The sequence below is a fragment of the Leopardus geoffroyi genome, chromosome E1 (assembly GCF_018350155.1).
Source record: "Leopardus geoffroyi isolate Oge1 chromosome E1, O.geoffroyi_Oge1_pat1.0, whole genome shotgun sequence".
NCBI classification, from domain to species: Eukaryota; Metazoa; Chordata; class Mammalia; order Carnivora; family Felidae; genus Leopardus; species Leopardus geoffroyi.
The window spans coordinates 45,842,862-45,861,181 of record NC_059330.1 but is presented as its reverse complement, the minus strand read 5'-3'; the positions used below and the strand labels follow the sequence as shown (position 1 = coordinate 45,861,181).

The 18,320-nt window shown below is 35.8% G+C and overlaps 1 protein-coding gene across 8 annotated transcripts in view; it reads right to left on the bottom strand.

The window, feature by feature from the left end:
• TANC2 (tetratricopeptide repeat, ankyrin repeat and coiled-coil containing 2) overlaps positions 1 to 18,320 on the bottom strand; it is a 325,771-nt gene that overhangs the window by 139,678 nt on the left and 167,773 nt on the right. For all 8 annotated transcript variants that reach the window (XM_045489387.1, XM_045489388.1, XM_045489389.1 and 5 more), the window contains 2 exons: positions 10,385 to 10,533; positions 6,554 to 6,740 (listed from right to left, as the gene is read on the bottom strand). In XM_045489387.1, coding sequence (XP_045345343.1) covers positions 6,554 to 6,740; positions 10,385 to 10,533 — 336 coding nt within the window. The remainder of the gene's footprint in view (positions 1 to 6,553; positions 6,741 to 10,384; positions 10,534 to 18,320) is intronic.

Below are 18,320 nucleotides of genomic sequence, written 5' to 3'. Positions count from 1 at the left end.
ATGTCTTTTCCATGTTTTAAAATTGGATTGTTTGCAAACAAAAAGCAGAATCAGACCTATAAATACAGAGAACCAAACTGATGGTTGCCAGAGGGAAAGGGGGTAGGGGATGGGAAAAACGGGAAAAGGGGAGAAGGAGGTACAGGATTCCAGTTATGGACTGAATAAGTCACGGGTATGAAAGGCACAGCATAGGGAACATAGTCAATCACATTGTAATAGCGTTGTATGGTGACAGATGGTAGCTATATTGTGGTGAGAACAGTATAAGGGATATAAATGTTGAATCACTGTATTATTGTTTGCCTGAAATTAATGTAACATTGTGTGCCAGCTACACTAAGTAATTTTTTTAATACACACACACACACACACACACATATATAAAATAAAATTGGTTTGTCCATCTTCTATAATAATACTTTTAAACTAATAGGACTAATTTTTATCTTGATTCACTACTCTACTTTTGTTGACAGACTCAATTTTTAATGCCATGTAATAGTTTTAGATCATCTGTACTGAGACAGAAAGTTTTTAGAACTATGAACTCTTCTGTAATAATTAGGACCATGGGTTTTGAAGTCATACACATCTGAACTTGAATCTCAGCTTTGCCTCTTACTATCCATGTGACCTGAGACCAATTATTTTTGAATCTCAGTTTTCCAATTCTAAGAAAGATTATTACACTATTCTATAAGACAGAATTATTTTACAACTAGACTGGGCCAGTCCTACGCTTATCTTTGGGGTTGCCTGGAAGTCTAGTACTGATTCTTAACCAAGATAAGGTCAACTGGGATAACTAATGATTTGTAATTTGCTGCTTAAAGTTTTAAGCTTCTCCTGTAGCACCCAGAACTAGTTGTTTACTGACAATTTACACCTGGAGGACTTAGTTAGACAATCTGACTTGGCTATATGACCAGAGGGGCATAAAAATCTTCACTGTAAACTTTTGGGGAGGTCTCGTGAAACCACGATTCCTTGTACAAATCTTGGTCCTTGACACTCTAGAGACAGAGCATATTCTATTTAAGAAAGAACCTGGAGAGCTGCACTTGCAAGTGTCTAGGGGCCTCTGGGCTTGTTTGCATTCTCTTTCACCTGCTATTTTGTATCTTTATTAAAAGCTTTTGTAAGCATTCTTTGTGGAGTTTTCTGCATCCTTTCAGTTGTATGATCCTGTGAAATCTTTACAACTATTTTCATATGAGATCATTATTAAGATTAAATAATGGTACTTGGTTCATTGTACTCAATAAATGCTGGTTACTATTATATTACTTAGGTCAATATGCAAGAGAAATGCTTTACTAGGTCTTCTTGATCAGTTGAATAAACAGTGTCCAGACTTCTTTAACAAACATGCCACATTACAGCTACTAAAATTTACTTAGTGTTAGAGAGGTGGGAAGGATGACGGAGTCACTAGTACAATAAATAGAAAAACTCAGTAGTAAAAATAAACCTACACATTTCTGAAAACAGGTTGGAGAAAACATGAAAAAATAACTCAAATTATCTAATGTTCAGTCTGTGACCCAGGAGGGTAAATTTAATTTTAATTTTTATTTTTATTTTAATACAGTTGACATGCAATATTACTTTAGTTTCAGGTGCACAGCATAGCGATTCAACATGTCTATAGGTGATGCTATGCTCACAAGTGTAGCTACCATCTGTCACCATATAATGCTAGTACAATATCATTGACTGTATTTTCTATGCTGTGCCTTTTATCCCCAGGACTTATTCATTCTGTAAGTGGAAGCCTGTATCTCCCACTCCCCTTTACTAATTTTGCCCATCCCCTTAACCCCTTCCCTCTGGGAAGTATGACTTTCAAAATGTGATAGTTTGAATCAAATAAAGAATATACAACATCCTACTGGATTATATATTACTATTACTTTTATTAGGAGCTTCTGATTTTGCTTTTTAGTTACTAATGTGAAACATTTGGAAAACATAATCACAAACAATGGGCATAGTCACAGAACCTCCATCTTTGTACGTGTTAAATGATACAAGGCTATAGGACAGAAGACCAAATTTGGGAATAAAATCAGGACTTAAAAAATTCTGAGATTTGATGAAAAGAAATTCAAGAATTATACCATGCTGGAAAGAACTAGGACCTCCAGATAAACAAAAGGAGAAACAAAATGGATCCATGCTTAAATTCATTTTGCTAAAAAACCACACCCAAAGGGACCATTATTAAAACTTAACATGAAAAAGGAATAGGAGAGAAATATTATATCTCACAAAGGTTACAATTATCAAGATTTTTCCTTTAAGGTGTGTGTGTGTGTGTGTGTGTGTGTGTGTGTGTATGTGTAGGTAGACAGCTGATAGGTGATTATATGTCATTAGTGGTATCTCAACTGGGCACATATATAAGACAATTATATAGAGTCATACCAATAAAATAAAAAAAGAGAGTCATAAAATTACTATACAAATACACAATTGTGTTGGTGGTATTTCACCACATATTTAGAAAGGGTTGTGAATTTGGGGAGGGAAGCTATGATTGAAACAGAGAATGCTTTCTGTGGTAGAAATTAACTTAGTCTGTGGTGAATCCAACTACATAGAATCAAATAAGTCACAGTTATTTAAAACCTTTTAGAACCCTAGAAAGGAACTTTTTACATTTAGAATACTTAAAAAACCCAGGAAGTCTGCATTTCTGGTATTCCAATTCTCATTACTAGGATTCTACATATTTTGGCATGTTGTACAAGTGATACATTCAGGCACATGAATGGCTAAAAATTCTGATAGCTTTAAGTGGAAAATGTAGTGCGTTAAAAAGGATCATACTGAACTTACCTATAAAGGAATTTAAAATGGATAAATCAATACATTTAATAACTTTTGTGCCTTTTTGCTGATAGGGCAGGATTTAAATACATAACATGAATAAACAATAGGCCATCTTGGAAGTTTTTGCTTGAAATAATGTAAGCAATATGTAATTCAGAGAAGTGGACGCTTGTATAATCAGAGGTGGAAATACTTAAAGCATATTTAACAGTTTAGGTAGGTAAGTCTTGAGATTTCCAAGGTAATAACAGTGTATCTTTCACTATTATTACTTATGCCATAATAAAGTTTCTTCCAACTCAAATTGCATTTAGAAAAATAAAAACGAAAGGGAAGCAAATCATTTCTCAAGATGAACTGCTTATATATAATTTGATAACTATTCTACAGTTGTAATTTTATGACCAGATATTCTTCTCATTCTTCTCTCGTAATTTTACAAGCAAATTTGTTTCAGTATTTATATACATTAAAGAATGGTATTTCATTGTTCTTTAAATTAGATCTATTATCTACAAAAGCACTTATGGTATAAGGAATTCAATTTTGGAAATTTAGCAGAAAGAAAAAGCAGAGGAACATTCCTGCTATAAGTCAAAGCAGGATTCCATTTTTAATTTTCAGCACGTAAGAACATGTAATCTGAACATTCACTGACGTGTTAGGTTTCCCTCTTTGAAAGGTAACTTCTTGTGAATAGATTTGGTCTGATCTGTCAGCACCGTCCCTTCTGCTTGGCTGAACACAATTCTAAAGGTATTTTTTATGTATGGTAATATAGATGATATGCAGTGATAGACACTCTAATAATATCAAGAGAAGAACCCAAGAAGCAGCTTGCCTAGGGATTATAAAAATTATTTTGTTAAAATTAATCATTAAGAGAATTTAAGAGAATAAAATTGGTCGACAGAGAATTCTAATCCCTACTATTTATTCAAAACCTAATAAATCAAGACGTAATCTTGTACCTAATGGTCACTCTAATCACTGCCAAAAAAAAAATGATGCAAATTGCTAGGTTAGTCCTTTGTCCTCTTCCCTTCTACCCTTTAGCTCCCCTTTCATTTGTAAACATTTACTTGAGTACCTACTATGCTACCACAGGCCAGTTACTGGACTAGGTGCTACAGATACAGATCAGTAAGGCAAAGTTTCTGCTAACGAGAAATTAACAGTTTAATAGTGGGAAGCAGGTTCAAAAAGTAATTCTAATACCACACATTACATGTCATGATATGTATCTGCTCGGGTATTACAGGGAACAGGGAGTAACCATATGGATTGGATAAGAGTTGGAGTGGAGAATTGAAGACAGGTGGTGGTAGTGGTAGTGACAGAATACCGAGCCAAATCTTAAAAAGTCCATAGGAGTCATTCCAATGTAAGAGAGAGGAGACTACAGGCAGAATGGTCATGGAAAAACGAATTGTCAAGTAACAATAAAGTCTAATGCTGTTAGAACAATATACACAAGGCTAGAGAAGGCTGAAGAAATTGGCCGTGGTCAGATCAGGAAAGTCTAGGCTTTATTTTATAGGTAAATGGCAGTGAAAGGAGTGATATGATCAAATTTGATTTTTAGATAGTTCATCTTATAGGTAATACAACCAAAGGAGTAACTGGTTCTTGGTTAATTCACTTTGGTGGTTGTGTGAAAAACAGACTTGGAAAGGACAAAATGAAAAGCAGAGACAATACTCAGGTTTGTATTACTCTGAGATAATGGGGACTACCAAAGCATACTAGAAAAGATGAAAATAACATTCAGGGATAAGAAATTTAGGGTGGGGGCAGAGAAATGACAAGGACTCCTCTCAGCTTTTCAGCTTGGGTTCTTGGGTAGGTAGTGAATATTTTGGGCAACTTTATACCAATAAATTTGAAAAGGAAAAAAACCATAGCTAAGGAAAACTGATTCAAGAAGAAAGAGAAAACTTAGAAAGTCCTAGAGTATTAAATACAGTGGAGTAGTAATTAAAAAAAATCTACATGAACATCAGGTCCAGATTATTTTTTTTTTAAGTTTATTTATTTATTTTGAGAGAGACAGAGAGAGAGAGAGAGAGAGAGAGAGAGAGAGAGAGAGAGAGAGAGAGGCAGGCTGACCCCCAAGCAGGGGGTCCAACTCACTAACTGTGAGATCATGACCTGAGCCAAAACCAAGAGTCAGACACTTAACAAACTGAGCCACCCAGGCACCTGGTCCAGATTATTTTAATGGCAAGTCCTGCTAAATATACAAGGAGAGGATAATTCCAATCTTTCACAAACTATTTCAGAGGTTATAAAAGAGGCTACTCTTCTACATTTTATTTCTCTATTTTATTTTGTTAAAATATTTAGTTACTTAATGACTATATCTTCATAAAGACTTCTCATATAAATGACAAATTAGAAACTATTATGCTAAGTCATGAGGATATATAAAAACTGTAAGACATGAATCCTGCCTTTAAGAAGCTTTGTAATAAATTTTGAAATCAAGAAATGGAGTCCTCCAATTTTGTTCTCCATTTTCAAGTCTGCTTTGAGTCCTCTGAGTCAGAGTCCTCTGAGATTCCACATGAATTTTAGGATGGGTGTTTCTATTTCTGCAAAAAACTTTGTTGGAATTATGATAGTAACTTCAATAATCTGTAGAAATCTTGAGATATATTATCACTTTAACAATATTAAATCTTCTAGTCTATGAACACAGATTATATTTTCATTTACTTAAATCTTTTAAAATTTCTTTGCAGTATTTTCTGTTTAGTGTACACTTGGTTAAACTTATTCCCATGTTTTAAAATTCTTTTTCATGCTATTGTAATGGAATTGTTTTCTTAATTTTCTTTTTTAATTGTTCATGGTTAGCATATAGAAGAAATGCAACTGGTTCTTGTGTGTTGATTTTGTATCCTGCAACTTTGCTGTAAAAATATTCTTTTTATCTACTCAATACTTATTTTAAAGGAATAAATTCACATGTTGATATATATGCATTTAAATAATAGAGATATATTTAGTTGCCATGGCATTAATATCTGCTATACTATCTAGTGTGATTTTATAACCTTTAGAAGGAAGCCAAATGAGGAAGAAATATTTTCTTTATTCCTTAACTGATCCCAGTATGCCTGGCTTTTTCAGCTGTTGTCATTTGTTGACCAGCCTCTCCTCTTCCCTTCTCTGAACCTTTTATCTTCTTTGACTTTGGTAACATTATACTGTCCCAATTCTTCTATTTGTCTGACTACTCCTATCCACTGGCTCATTCTCCCACCTCTAATTTCCTGCTCAATTTGAATGTGCCCTAAGATTCTGTGCTCACTCCTGTTTTCTTCTCTGTACGTTTCCTTTCTTCAGATCCTCATTTCCAAAAACTTCACTAATTTCCATTTGACTGACTCCCCTTAGTAAGTATACAATAAGCAGAACTGAGAACCTCCATGAAACTCTACTAGTTCAGTGAGGAATGAACATTTTCTGAACCACTTCTGTTGGCAGATAGACGAATCTACAGGAAGAAGTAGATAAACCTTTATATGTACATATATACATATATATATATGTATATACACACACACATTATATATACATCTGAATATATATATACATTATATATACATCTCAACAACTCTAAAGCATTATTTTTGAAAACCTTAAGCTTGTGTATTATTTTAAAAAGAAAAAAAAACCCACAAAATGATTAATATAAAAACCAACTCACCAATGATGCCGCTATCTCTGCTTTCAAGGGTAGAGGTTGGACTAGTAACAGCCCCATAGCTGCAGTCCTTGGCAGTTGCATTTGTACTGACTGGCGGGAGGGTGGAGCAGGGGCTACTGGCTGGTGGAGAGGCAGTGCTACTAGTCAAGGTGGAACAGGGACTTATCCGCTGGGTGATTGCTGAAGTCTGAAAAATTGGAATGAAAAATAAAAAAGATAAACTGATTGGGTGCTGATGTAAAATATATCTTAGGCAAAACATATGCTTTGATGCGAAAAAGAAGAAAATGTACATATATAGCTTTTACATCTACTCAGTACTAGTTGTTTTTTTGTCCTCCAGAATAAGAGATTCTTCCTTGTACAATTAAGGTGAAACTGGGTAAATTTAACACAAGCAGAGACTGTGGCCAGTTTTCCTGCCTCAGAAATTTCTAGTGACAAGTATTCTTTATCACTGCCATGAATTGATAAAGGAATTTTTAATTAAGCACAAGTTGTCCTTGCTATTTCTTATCAATAAGACTATTCTGAAGGCTTAGAACTTAGTCTTGATAATACTCTTCTTTGGATTGAATGCAGAGAAAATGCTTTATTCTGAAAGTCTATCTAAAAAATCAATCAATGTTCATTTAAAACAAAACTAAATAATTTCTCTGTAGAAACCGATTACAGACTGAAATTGCTTTGTATCTTGAATGATTCTTATATCTGAGGTCACCTCATTTTAAAGTTTTTTGACAGGAAGGAGTGAATAATCACGAAAAAGACTGGTGGTAATATATCCTGGCTTACACAATTTAATGACATGCCCTTTTCTTTAGCTCTTTCTAATTTTATCCTTTTAAAAATGGTTAGTGATCAATGAAAAAATTACCTGAAGGAACACTGACAAATTTGACATCTTAAAATGTTAAATTTATTTTTTTATTTAAAAAAAATTTTTTTTAAGTTAATTCATTTTTGAGAGAGAGAGACAGAGTATGAGCAGGGGAGGGGTAGAGAGAGAGGGAGACACAGAATCTGAAGTAGGCTCCAGGCTCTGAGCTGTCAGCACAGAGCCTGACGCAGGGCTCGAACTCACAAACTGTGAGATCATGACCTGAGCTGAAGTCGGACGCTCAACCAACTGCGCCACCCAGGCGCCCCTTTAAATGTTAAATTTAAAAGAAGCCTTTCACCTTCTTTACCTATACAGTCACTATTCATATCCTCTCCACTAAAACTGAGGGTTTACATTTAGCAACTTGACTGGAAAATGTGTTGATCACTAGATGTGAGAAGATTAAGGCTCTTTTTAGTCACCCTAAAATGAGTTTTAGATACAATCCCTGGTATTTAATCACATGTGTTGAATCCAGGTTTTGTTTTAATTTAAATGCTATAACCAGATCACAAAAGATACATTCAACTGAAAGCACAAGTGACATTCGCAGAACCTTGCAACCAAGCAAATCTTTTCAATCATATTAATAATATTAGGAACTGATTTTTGTTAGTAATACAATAACTCCTCAGATCTATGTCACTTCTCTTCTACTCTGTAATTTTTCTTCAGAGGAGGGAGGAGTTTCAATTTCTTTGTAATCTCCTCTGCTTTTGTAAAATGATGTTGGCCTACCAGAGCAATGATTTTTAACTGGGCATGCAGAAGAATCACCTGTGGAATATAAAAGGACAAGCTCCCCAACAAAACTGACAGACACAGAGCCCCACACCTCAGACGTACTGAATTAGAATCCTCCTTAGTTAGAAACTGACGTGGCGAATTTTTAACCTCCTCAATCCTCAGTTTAAAAAATATGTGGGTAGATGAAATGAACTATACTAGGATTTTTTTTTTTACATTAAATATATCTACAGTCATTCCATATTGAAAAAGTTTCATTTTGGTATGACTCTATTACTTCCATAGCAACTCATTTCCATTTTTAGATAAGATTCTCAGTCTGTTCTTTAAGAGAGGAAACTGTATTATACACATAATATAGCCAATGTGGAGGTTAAGCCCAAATGACATCTATTATTTTTACTACAAGTTGCTTTCTACAAAATGAAGCTTATATCACAGAATGTATGTTTTAAAAGCTTTAACTGTAAAAGCGAAGCTTAAAGATCAAGCCATTTAGAAAGTGGTAATTTGCTCATGGCTTATGAATTAAAAGGCAGGCTTTATATTTACTTAAGGAGGCTAGTTAATGAGATATAGAAATCTCTTCTAGGCACAAAAAACAACATTAACCCTTCTCCAGGCTGAGAATGCTTTTTCCATTGTGTTCTCTCAGATCTCTGCAGAAGGAGCAGGCCCTGCGAAAAATGCAAGAGTCAGTTTTTGACATGTTAAATTTGAGATGTATGTTGGACACACAGATAGAAAAGGTACAGGCAGCTGGAAATAAACTGGAGTCAAGGGGAAAGGCAGGGCTAGAGGCAATTCAGGAGTTAAGACAATATTAAACAAACAAACAAACAAAAGAATGGAGGCGTTTCAATAAGATTAGACGCTCCAGGAATCTGAATTTTATAAAAACTGCCCAGGTGATTAGAAAGTGCCTCCAGCAAAACCAATGACCTAGGGAATGAGGAAAAAAAGAGAGAAGTCTGAGAAGAGAGCCCTGGAACACCTGAACATGATCCACATGATCCAAATAATCCTTGAAGACTATTATTTTATGACAAAACTAACATATAGCATAGAATCTTCACACATATTTGTTAAGAATATACAAGATGAAATTAATTTATCATCTTCTAGAATAAACTGATTCACTATAGGACATACATTTAAAAAATTTTTTTTTAATATTTATTTTTGAAAGAGAGACAGAGCACGAGCGGGTGAGGGGCAGAGAGAGAGGGAGACACAGAATCTGGAGCAGGCTACCAGCTCTGAGTTGTTAGCACAGAGCCCGATGCAGGGCTCAAACCCATGAACCATGAGATCACGACCTGAGCTGAAGTTGGACACCTAACTGACTGAGCCACCCAGGGGTCCCTATAGAGCATACATTTTAAAGATTAAGACCCTACAAATGAATCCAAGTCTAGTATTTCCTTTGCTACATTTAAACTAAAAAATAGCCAAAAGAAAAAATTGCTAATATTTTTAAACTTTCTGACATGAATAGTTAGATCATTAATTTTTTAGATTTTCTCTTTTCTATGTATTCAAAACTAAAATTTCTTTTTGAGCACATCTTTAATTACAAGTTTAATATACTACAAATATGTAAAAATATAAGTTTTGTTATATTTTGTTATTATTTCAGTTTAAAATATTTTCTAAATTCTTGTGATTTCTTCTTTGAAAGTATATTAGAAGTATATTAAAAGCCAAACATCTGGGGGATTTTCTAAATTATCTTTTAGCTATCATTTTCAAGGTTATCATTCTGTAATTGATTAATTCTACTACGATCACAATAATTAGAATCTTCTCAAATTTGCGGAGACCTGCTCAGCACATTGTCAACTTGGTAAATAATCCACATGTACCTGAAAACGAAGTATACTTTATATTTCTGGGTGTCGTACTCTCCATATGTCAATTCTCTTTCTTGGCTTATGCACTTATTTATTTCCTCATTCATTCCACAAATGAATCAAAACCAAGTGGCTTTTTAAACCTATGAATATAACTAAAAGATGTTTCATAAAGAAAGAAATACAGTGATTATGGAAAATCAAGCTATGTCATCAGGCCTCAAAAGCCGTTCAAAAATTGGGATTCTTCTTCTCAGAACATACACATATGCATACACCCTGCAACATTTTCCCTGGTATAACAGACTGATTTATCCCATGTTTCACAGGTGATAGCAAGCAGTTTACCTGATTTTCATCCTGTACTTCCATGCTGTATTGGTCACCTGGCTGAACTTCCGAGACTTTCTCTCCGAGGAGGAAACCCAGACGAGTCATGAGTGTGTTTGCTGCCTCATCTACAGATGGAGGGGGACCAAGTTCCTGTTCAGCATCACCTATAAGACGCAGACATTGAAACACATGAATCTTTCAAAATAAAATGACCTCATCCTGCAACTAATCTTACATTCAATTCAGTCATTTCCTTTGTTTTCATTCTAAACCCAAAATTACAAGGTCCCTGCCTAGAAGCTGATTTTCCCACTTTTGTATATTATAACTGATAGATGGTTTACTCGTATTATCTTCAAAGTATCTACTTGAAACACCTGAGTTTGAGAGAATGTCTGTAATCTATTGAATAGAGGATGTTTCCTATTTCTTTAGCAGTTAGCCTTCCAATTTGGTCCCTGTGTTGGGATCTAACTGCTGCTGTAATCGCCACCTTCACTTAGGTTCTTTTATTTTCTTTTTCACGATTTTGAAATTAGTTCAAACTGACAAAAAAGTTTCAAGAATAGTACAAAGTACATTTTTCCCTTAACCATTTGAAAGTATGGACATGATGCCCATCATCCCTAGTTAGTATGAATCTCCTGTAAACAAAGACATTCTCTTACATAGCCACAGTGCCAGCACAGATATTAGGAAACTAACATTTGGCACTGCTATAATCTCACTCATAGACCCTATTTAAGTTTTGTCCTGGTACTGTCCTTGCTAGCAAAAGGATTCATTTCAGGGACATACAGCACATTTCATTCTTCGTTCTCTTTTAATCTGGAGCAGTTCTTCAGTCTTTTCTTAACTTTCATGACCTTGACACTTCTGAAGGTAATATGCCAGTTGTTTTGCACAATGTCCCTCAATTCGAATTTATCTCATGTTACCCCTGTGGTTTGCCTCAGGTTATGCATTTCTGGCAGAAATATCACAAAAGTGATGCTGTGTTAACTTTGATCACTAGGTTGTGGTAGCATTTGCCAGATTTCCCTAGTCTAAAATTACACTCTTTCTCTTTGGTAGCTAGTAAATATTATGTGTGTGTGTGTGGCGGGGGGGGGGGGGGGGGGAGGGATACTTTGAGTCTCTGTAAATACATCCTGCTTCTCAACAAATTTTTAAATTAAAAAATATTTTTGTGATAAAATATGCATTCCAAGATTTGCTATTTTTACACGCATAATTCAGTGGCATTAAGTTCATTCACAATGTTGTACAGCCATTACCACTGTCCATATCCAGAACTTTTTCATCATCCCCCAAAGAAACTCTGTACCCATTAAATAAAAACTCCCCATTCCTCCCTCTTACTAGCCCCAGCTACACTCTATGAATTTGCCTATTCTAGGCAAATATAAATGGGAATCACACAATATTTATCCTTTTTTGTCTTGCTTATCTAACTTTACATGTTTTCAAGGGTCATCCATGTGTTGTAGCATGTATCAGAATTTCACTCCTTTTCATGAATAAATAATACTCCATTGTATGGATATACTACAGTTTATTTATCTGATGGTGGACACTTGCGGGTTGTTTCCATATGTTAGATATTATGAATAGTGATAGTATGGACATTGGTGTAAAAGTATCAGTCTGAATCTCTTCTCAACAAACTTTTTGCCCACTATTTTTTAGCATTCATTAATCCATTACTCTTTCTACTGTTTAGTTTCTTTTCCTCACCTATTTATGTGCACTCAAAATTTCCTATCTATTCAATGAGTTATAATCTGCTACTATCATTAGTTATTTTGTTGCTCCAATTGTCTCCAATGTGGTCAGGGTAATAAGCCCTTCCAATTTGGCTCTTGGAGCCCTCTAACAGACCTGTGTCATTTCCTGAGCCTTCTTTTCTTTCTGGCACAAGATGTTCCAGGCTCATTTTTTCCCTGCCCTACCCCTAGAGTCAGACACTTTTCCAAGAAGCCCTGGTTCTTTTTAGTGGAGAAAGGTATGTTCATTGCTATTAGGACATCACTGTCCTCCAGGTCCACTTGGATAGAGTTAAGCAGTATAATCATACACATATATACATACATGTATATATACACACATTCACACATCCTTACATTCATTCTCACTTGCAAATCTGTATACAAACACACACCCCAAAAGTTCACGGTGACACTCTAATTCCAGTTCAATATGATAAGGTTAATTCTAAGGGTTTTTTTCTCACAATTTTTCCCCCAAAGTTGTAAAATTGTTCTCCAATAGTGAGAAATCTGCTCCCCCCAGTGCAAATAGTGCTCATCCAGCAGTGCAAATGTCACTGCTCCTCACTGCCACCCTGCACACAGATGCTCTATTCACCCTGGCTGGGGTCCTACCCCATGCCACAAGAGCCTGACTAGCACTTCCCCCACAGTCAGGGTCATTTTTAAAAAACTGATATATAATTCACATACCATAAACTCTATCACCTTAAAGTGTATAATTCAGTGGCTTTTAGTATATTCATAAGGCTATGAAACCATCGTTACTTTCTAATACTACAATATTTTAATCACTCTAAAAAAACCCCATTAAGTTAGTTCATTTTTGTCCTGAAATTTAGACCCCCCCAAATTCCTGATGGCTGGCATTCATTTTAATCCCCTGCTTCCAGACTGCTACATTCTTTCCACACAATTTGCTTTTTGGATTCTTTCTACTTAGGCTGTTTTTCAGTGGTTACCAACCATAGGAATTATTCTTTTTCAAATCTTTTCAATGAGGGATGATAAACAAAGTCAGTATGAGCTTCTCCCTTGGATTCATCATCAACATAAACTTATTTCCAAATATAGAAGTTACAGAAATCACATGAAAAGGAGCCAGGGAACTCAAGATGATCTATTCTAAGAGTGATGCAGAAATAATATATTTAAACTGTTTATACTAACTTGATTCATTGTCAGCATTTTTTCAGATTTTGTTTTACATTCGGATACATTTAGTCTAACTTTATAACAATCCACAGTAGCACAGATCCTATAGGACATTACAAAAATTCTTTTTTTTGGAGGGAGACACGTCCTTTCAGCATAGCAAGCATTAGCTATAATGTCATATGGTTTGAGGCCAAAATATAATAGCTTCTTGATTTTTTAGGATATTCAGTCTTATACATTAAACTACTTCATATGACAAGAAAGTGAGATTTACATTATTATTACTATTATTATTATTCAATTTATATTTATCATAACTTCTCTACTAAAGTTATAAGCTGGGGGTCAGAGGAATGGACTATGTGTGCATTTCTGTATATAATGACTGAACTCAAGTATTCCATCTGTGGAAAATCTATATAGAACTTTCACTGAATTTATGTCAGAGTAGAAAAACAGACTCTGTTTTCTCTTCCCTACCTCCTCTCCAAGAGTCAACAAAAACAGATTTCTCTGCCACAAAACAGATACAGTAGAATCGATAGGGGTATTTTTGTTTACAAATATTTAAGTTTACTTTGTTCCCGCCACCCCAAGAATGAAAGTTTCTTATTTCTTGATAAAATAAGAAAGGTAACTGCTATATTCAAACTGATGAATTACCCTCTTCCCCCCCTTTTTTTTTTAAATTTTTAATGTTTATTTTTGAGATACACAGAGCACAAGCAGGGGAGGGGCAGAGAGAGAAGAAGACGCAGAATCCGAAGCAGGCTCCAGGCTCCGAGCTGTCAGCACAGAGCCCGAAGCAGGGCTCGAACTCACGAACTGTGAGATCACGACCTGAGCCGAAGTCGCTTGCTTAACCAGCTGAGCTGCCCAGGTGTCCCACCTCTTCCTCTTCTATAGATTAAACTAGCTAAGCTTTTCCAAGTTCTTCTTGGCATAGATTCCTGACCTCTAGATATTCTGGGGCTCCATTTCATTTTCTTCTAGGAAGTTATCCTGGCATCAAATATTTTCTGTGTACATGTTAACATTAGGTATTATGAGAATTTACATGACGTGGAGGTATAGTCGTTGAGGATTTATAGAATGTGGAGATACAGGCATCGACTTTAAAAAGTTTATAACCTGTACAAAGGTAAGACATGTTAGGTCACACGACCCATTTATTTGGCACATAGTGCACCTTATGTGCAAGCCACCGATTTAAAGCACTCTACAGTGAACTTAGTCTTTATAACAATTTTATGAAATACGTATTATTACTTTCATTTTGCAGATGAGAAATCTTAGGCACAGAGAAATTAAGATACCTGCTCATATCCCACAAGCAATAAATGGTACAGCCAAGTTAAGAACCCAGCCCCCCTGAATCCATGCTCCCAGAATTAATGCTCCCAGAGTTATATTGCTCCCTCATTGGAAAGTAGTATTACAAACAGTAAGAATGTTTAGATAAGAGACAACTTATTAACAAGAGGCAAACTGCTTACAGTATATGTGATACTGTGATATAATAAGAAATATATATTTGGCCCTTGTTCCCAGCTGTTGGAACGGAGTGCCTAAACTCTTGGATATTCTTGAATGACAGTGGTGAGAGAAGCATCTTTTGTTTTTCATAAGCCTTCTGAGGTGACTCTTGGTGGGCCACTAAACAGCTGCAGGATGGAAGTTAATTGCTGGAGGAATCAACTGTGTAATTAGAGGGATGGAACTTTCAGGACCACCTCCCAACCTACAGGTAGGGGAAAAGGGGCTGAACATTGAGTTAATCAGCCGTGGTCAATGATGTAGTCAAATGTGCCTTCATAATGGAACTTCCATAAAAGTATTAACCAATAGAGTTTAGAGAGCTTCTAGGTTGATAAACAGGTTCACCTAAACTCCACAAGGACCAAAACTCCTGTGCTCAGGACTCTTCTGGACCTCCCCTCATGTACCACTTCATTTGACTGTTCATTTGTATCATTAAGGATATCCCTTATGATAAACTGGTAATACTAAAGTGTTTTCCTGAGTTCTGTGAGCTATTTTGTTATTCTGAGATCATATAGAAGAAATTATACAGTACGTAAACTTTCGAGATTGGCTTTTAAAAAATTCAGCATAAAAAAAAAAAGAGGTTAGAGTGGGAGAGAACCAAAGCATGAGAGACTCTTAAAAACTGAGAACAAACTGAGGGCTGATGGAGGGTGGGAGGGAGAGGAGGGTGGGTGATGGATATTGAGGAGGGCACCTGTTGGGATGAGCACTGGGTGTTGTATGGAAACCAATTTGACAATAAATTTAATATATTTAAAAAAATAAAAATAAAAATAAAATAAAAAATTCAGCATAATGCTTTTAAGGTCCATTCAAATTATTGCATGTTTCAGTAGTTTGTTCCTTTTCATTTCTGAGTAGTAGTAACACATTGTATAGATGTACCACATTTTGTTTAACCATTTGCTCACTGAAGGGTATTTGGGTTGTTTTCAGTTCCTGGATATATATTTTTTATTTTTATTTTTTAACATTATATATTGTTGAGAGACAGAGACAGAATCCGAAGCAGGCTCCAGGCTCTGAGCTGTCAGCACAGAGCCTGACGTGGGGCTCGAACCCACGAACAGCGAGATCATGACCTGAGCCAAAGTCGGACGCTCAACCGATTGAGCCACCCAGGAGCCCCTCAGTTCCTGGATATTTTGAATAAAGCTACTATGAACATTCATGTAGAAGGTTTTGTGTGAACATAAGCTCTAGTAGATAGAGGCCAGGAGTTCTGCTAAACATACTACACTATACAAGACAGCTCAATAGAACAAAGGATTATCTAGCCCCAACAGCCAATTACTGAGGTTGAGAAACCTTGAAACAGCTAGAATAACTCCACCCTTAAAAATCTGTCAAACTGGGGGTGCCTGGGTGGCTCAGTCAGTTAAGCGTCCGACTTTGGCTCAGGTCATGATCTCGCGTTTGTGGGTTCGAGCCCTGCGTCCAGCTCTGTGCTGACAGCTCAGAGCCTGGAGCCTGCTTTGGATTCTGTGTTTCCCTCTCCCTCTCTCCCTCTCCTACTTGTGCGCTCTCTTGCTCTCTCTCTCAAATAAACATTCACAAAATAATAAAATTTGTCAAACTGGATGTACTATCAACACAGAGTCAGTAGGTAAACAAGTGTCCAATCTGTTATTTCTGAGGATTCTTAGAATTACTTCAATTTCTGGCTTACAATGAATTTTTAGTCTTTAGACTGTTTCCTTTATGAGGGTGGGGTTTGTTCTCTGTACTACTAGATCCTAATAATCTTTTCAGTCTTCATTATGCCTTTGTCATATGCTGGTGCCCAGACAGGACTTTACTGGGGATACACTGTGTATGTCAAGGGTGGGAAATATATCAAGGCACAGAACAAAGTAAATAAAAATGATACCTCTCACATTTTTCACACATTATCTTTTATTAATTGTAACAGCTAGCGCATATAAAGATTAACTATATGCCAGGTACTATTTCTAAGTATTTCACAATGTATATTAAATCATTTAATTATCATAACCACCTTATGAGGGTAGGCACTCTTACCCCTATTTTACAAATAAGGAAAGTGAAGCATAGAAAGAATAAGTAACTTACTCAGATTCATATGGCTAGTTAGTGGCTGCCTAGGCGACCTGGATCCGGAACTAACCCAGGTTACACTATCATCCTTGATTCCAGTCCCTTACCATGTTGCTGGCATCACTCCCTACCACCCCTCTACCCTGGGTACTTGCTCTCGTCACTCTCAAAATTCCTCTTAAATCCTCATACCAAATATTTGCTATACAAATTCATCTTCCATTTTCATACCAAATGTTTTACCCATATTTTTGTCTCATCCATGACCATCCAGGCAATGTGAAGAGTGAAGAGGGCGCCCATCTTCATAACCAAATGTGCTCAATTAAGGTATGTCCCTAAACAAAGTATTTTCCTTGAGCAGAATTCTACAGCAGCTTCTTTAATAATGAGTTTGGAATATGATAAACAAAATAAGGTGATCACTGTAAGACCTATTTTACACAAAATAAATGATACAGCATTCATACATTCTGTTGACTAAGACTACTTTATTTATTAAAAAATTTTTTTAATGTTTAATTATTTTTGAAAGAGAGAGACAGAGTGTGAGCAGGGGAGAGGCAGAGAGAGAAGGAGATACAGAATCCGAAGCAGGCTCCAGGCTCTGAGCTGTCAGCACAGAGCCCAATGCGAGGCTCGAACTCACGGACCATGAGATCATGACCTGAACTGAAGTCGGACACTTAACCGACTGAGCCACCCAGGCACCCCAAGACTATTTAAATTTACAGCTCTTGTTTCACTTTGACCATTTGGGAGGAGTACATTTAGGCATTAGGTTTTGTTCCGAGGACACTGAATGAAGAATACAGCACCCTAAGGACTAAAAGATTCTTCAACTTACATGGAAATGGAAAGGTCCATGAATAGTAAAGAAAACTTGAAGAAGAAAGACCTCTATTACTTAATATCAAGATTTAATATAATGCTAAAGCACTATGACAGAGCATGACTGACACAAGCATAGATAAAAACACCAATGGAACAGAATAAAGAATCCAGAAGCATATCTATACACACATAATTCACCTTATTTAGGACAAGGGTGCCAATGTCATAGTTTAGTAACAGAATGGTATTTTCAGTAAATGATGATGGATCAATATGATAGGAATAAAAATAAAACCTGCCCTTATCTCATACCATATATAAAAATCAATTCCAGTTAGATTATGGACCCAAATATAAAAGGTAAAACAATGAATTTTCTAGAAGACAACCTAATAGAAGATCTTCATGACCTAGGACTTGGCAAAGATTTTTTAAATAGCACACAAAAGGCACTAACCATTGGTTTTTTTGTGAAGTTTATTAATAAGAAAAACTTCTTTTCACCAAAGACACCATTAAGATGGTAAAAAGGTAAGCCACAGAGTAGGAAAAGGTATCTTTAATTTATATATCCAACAAAGGGC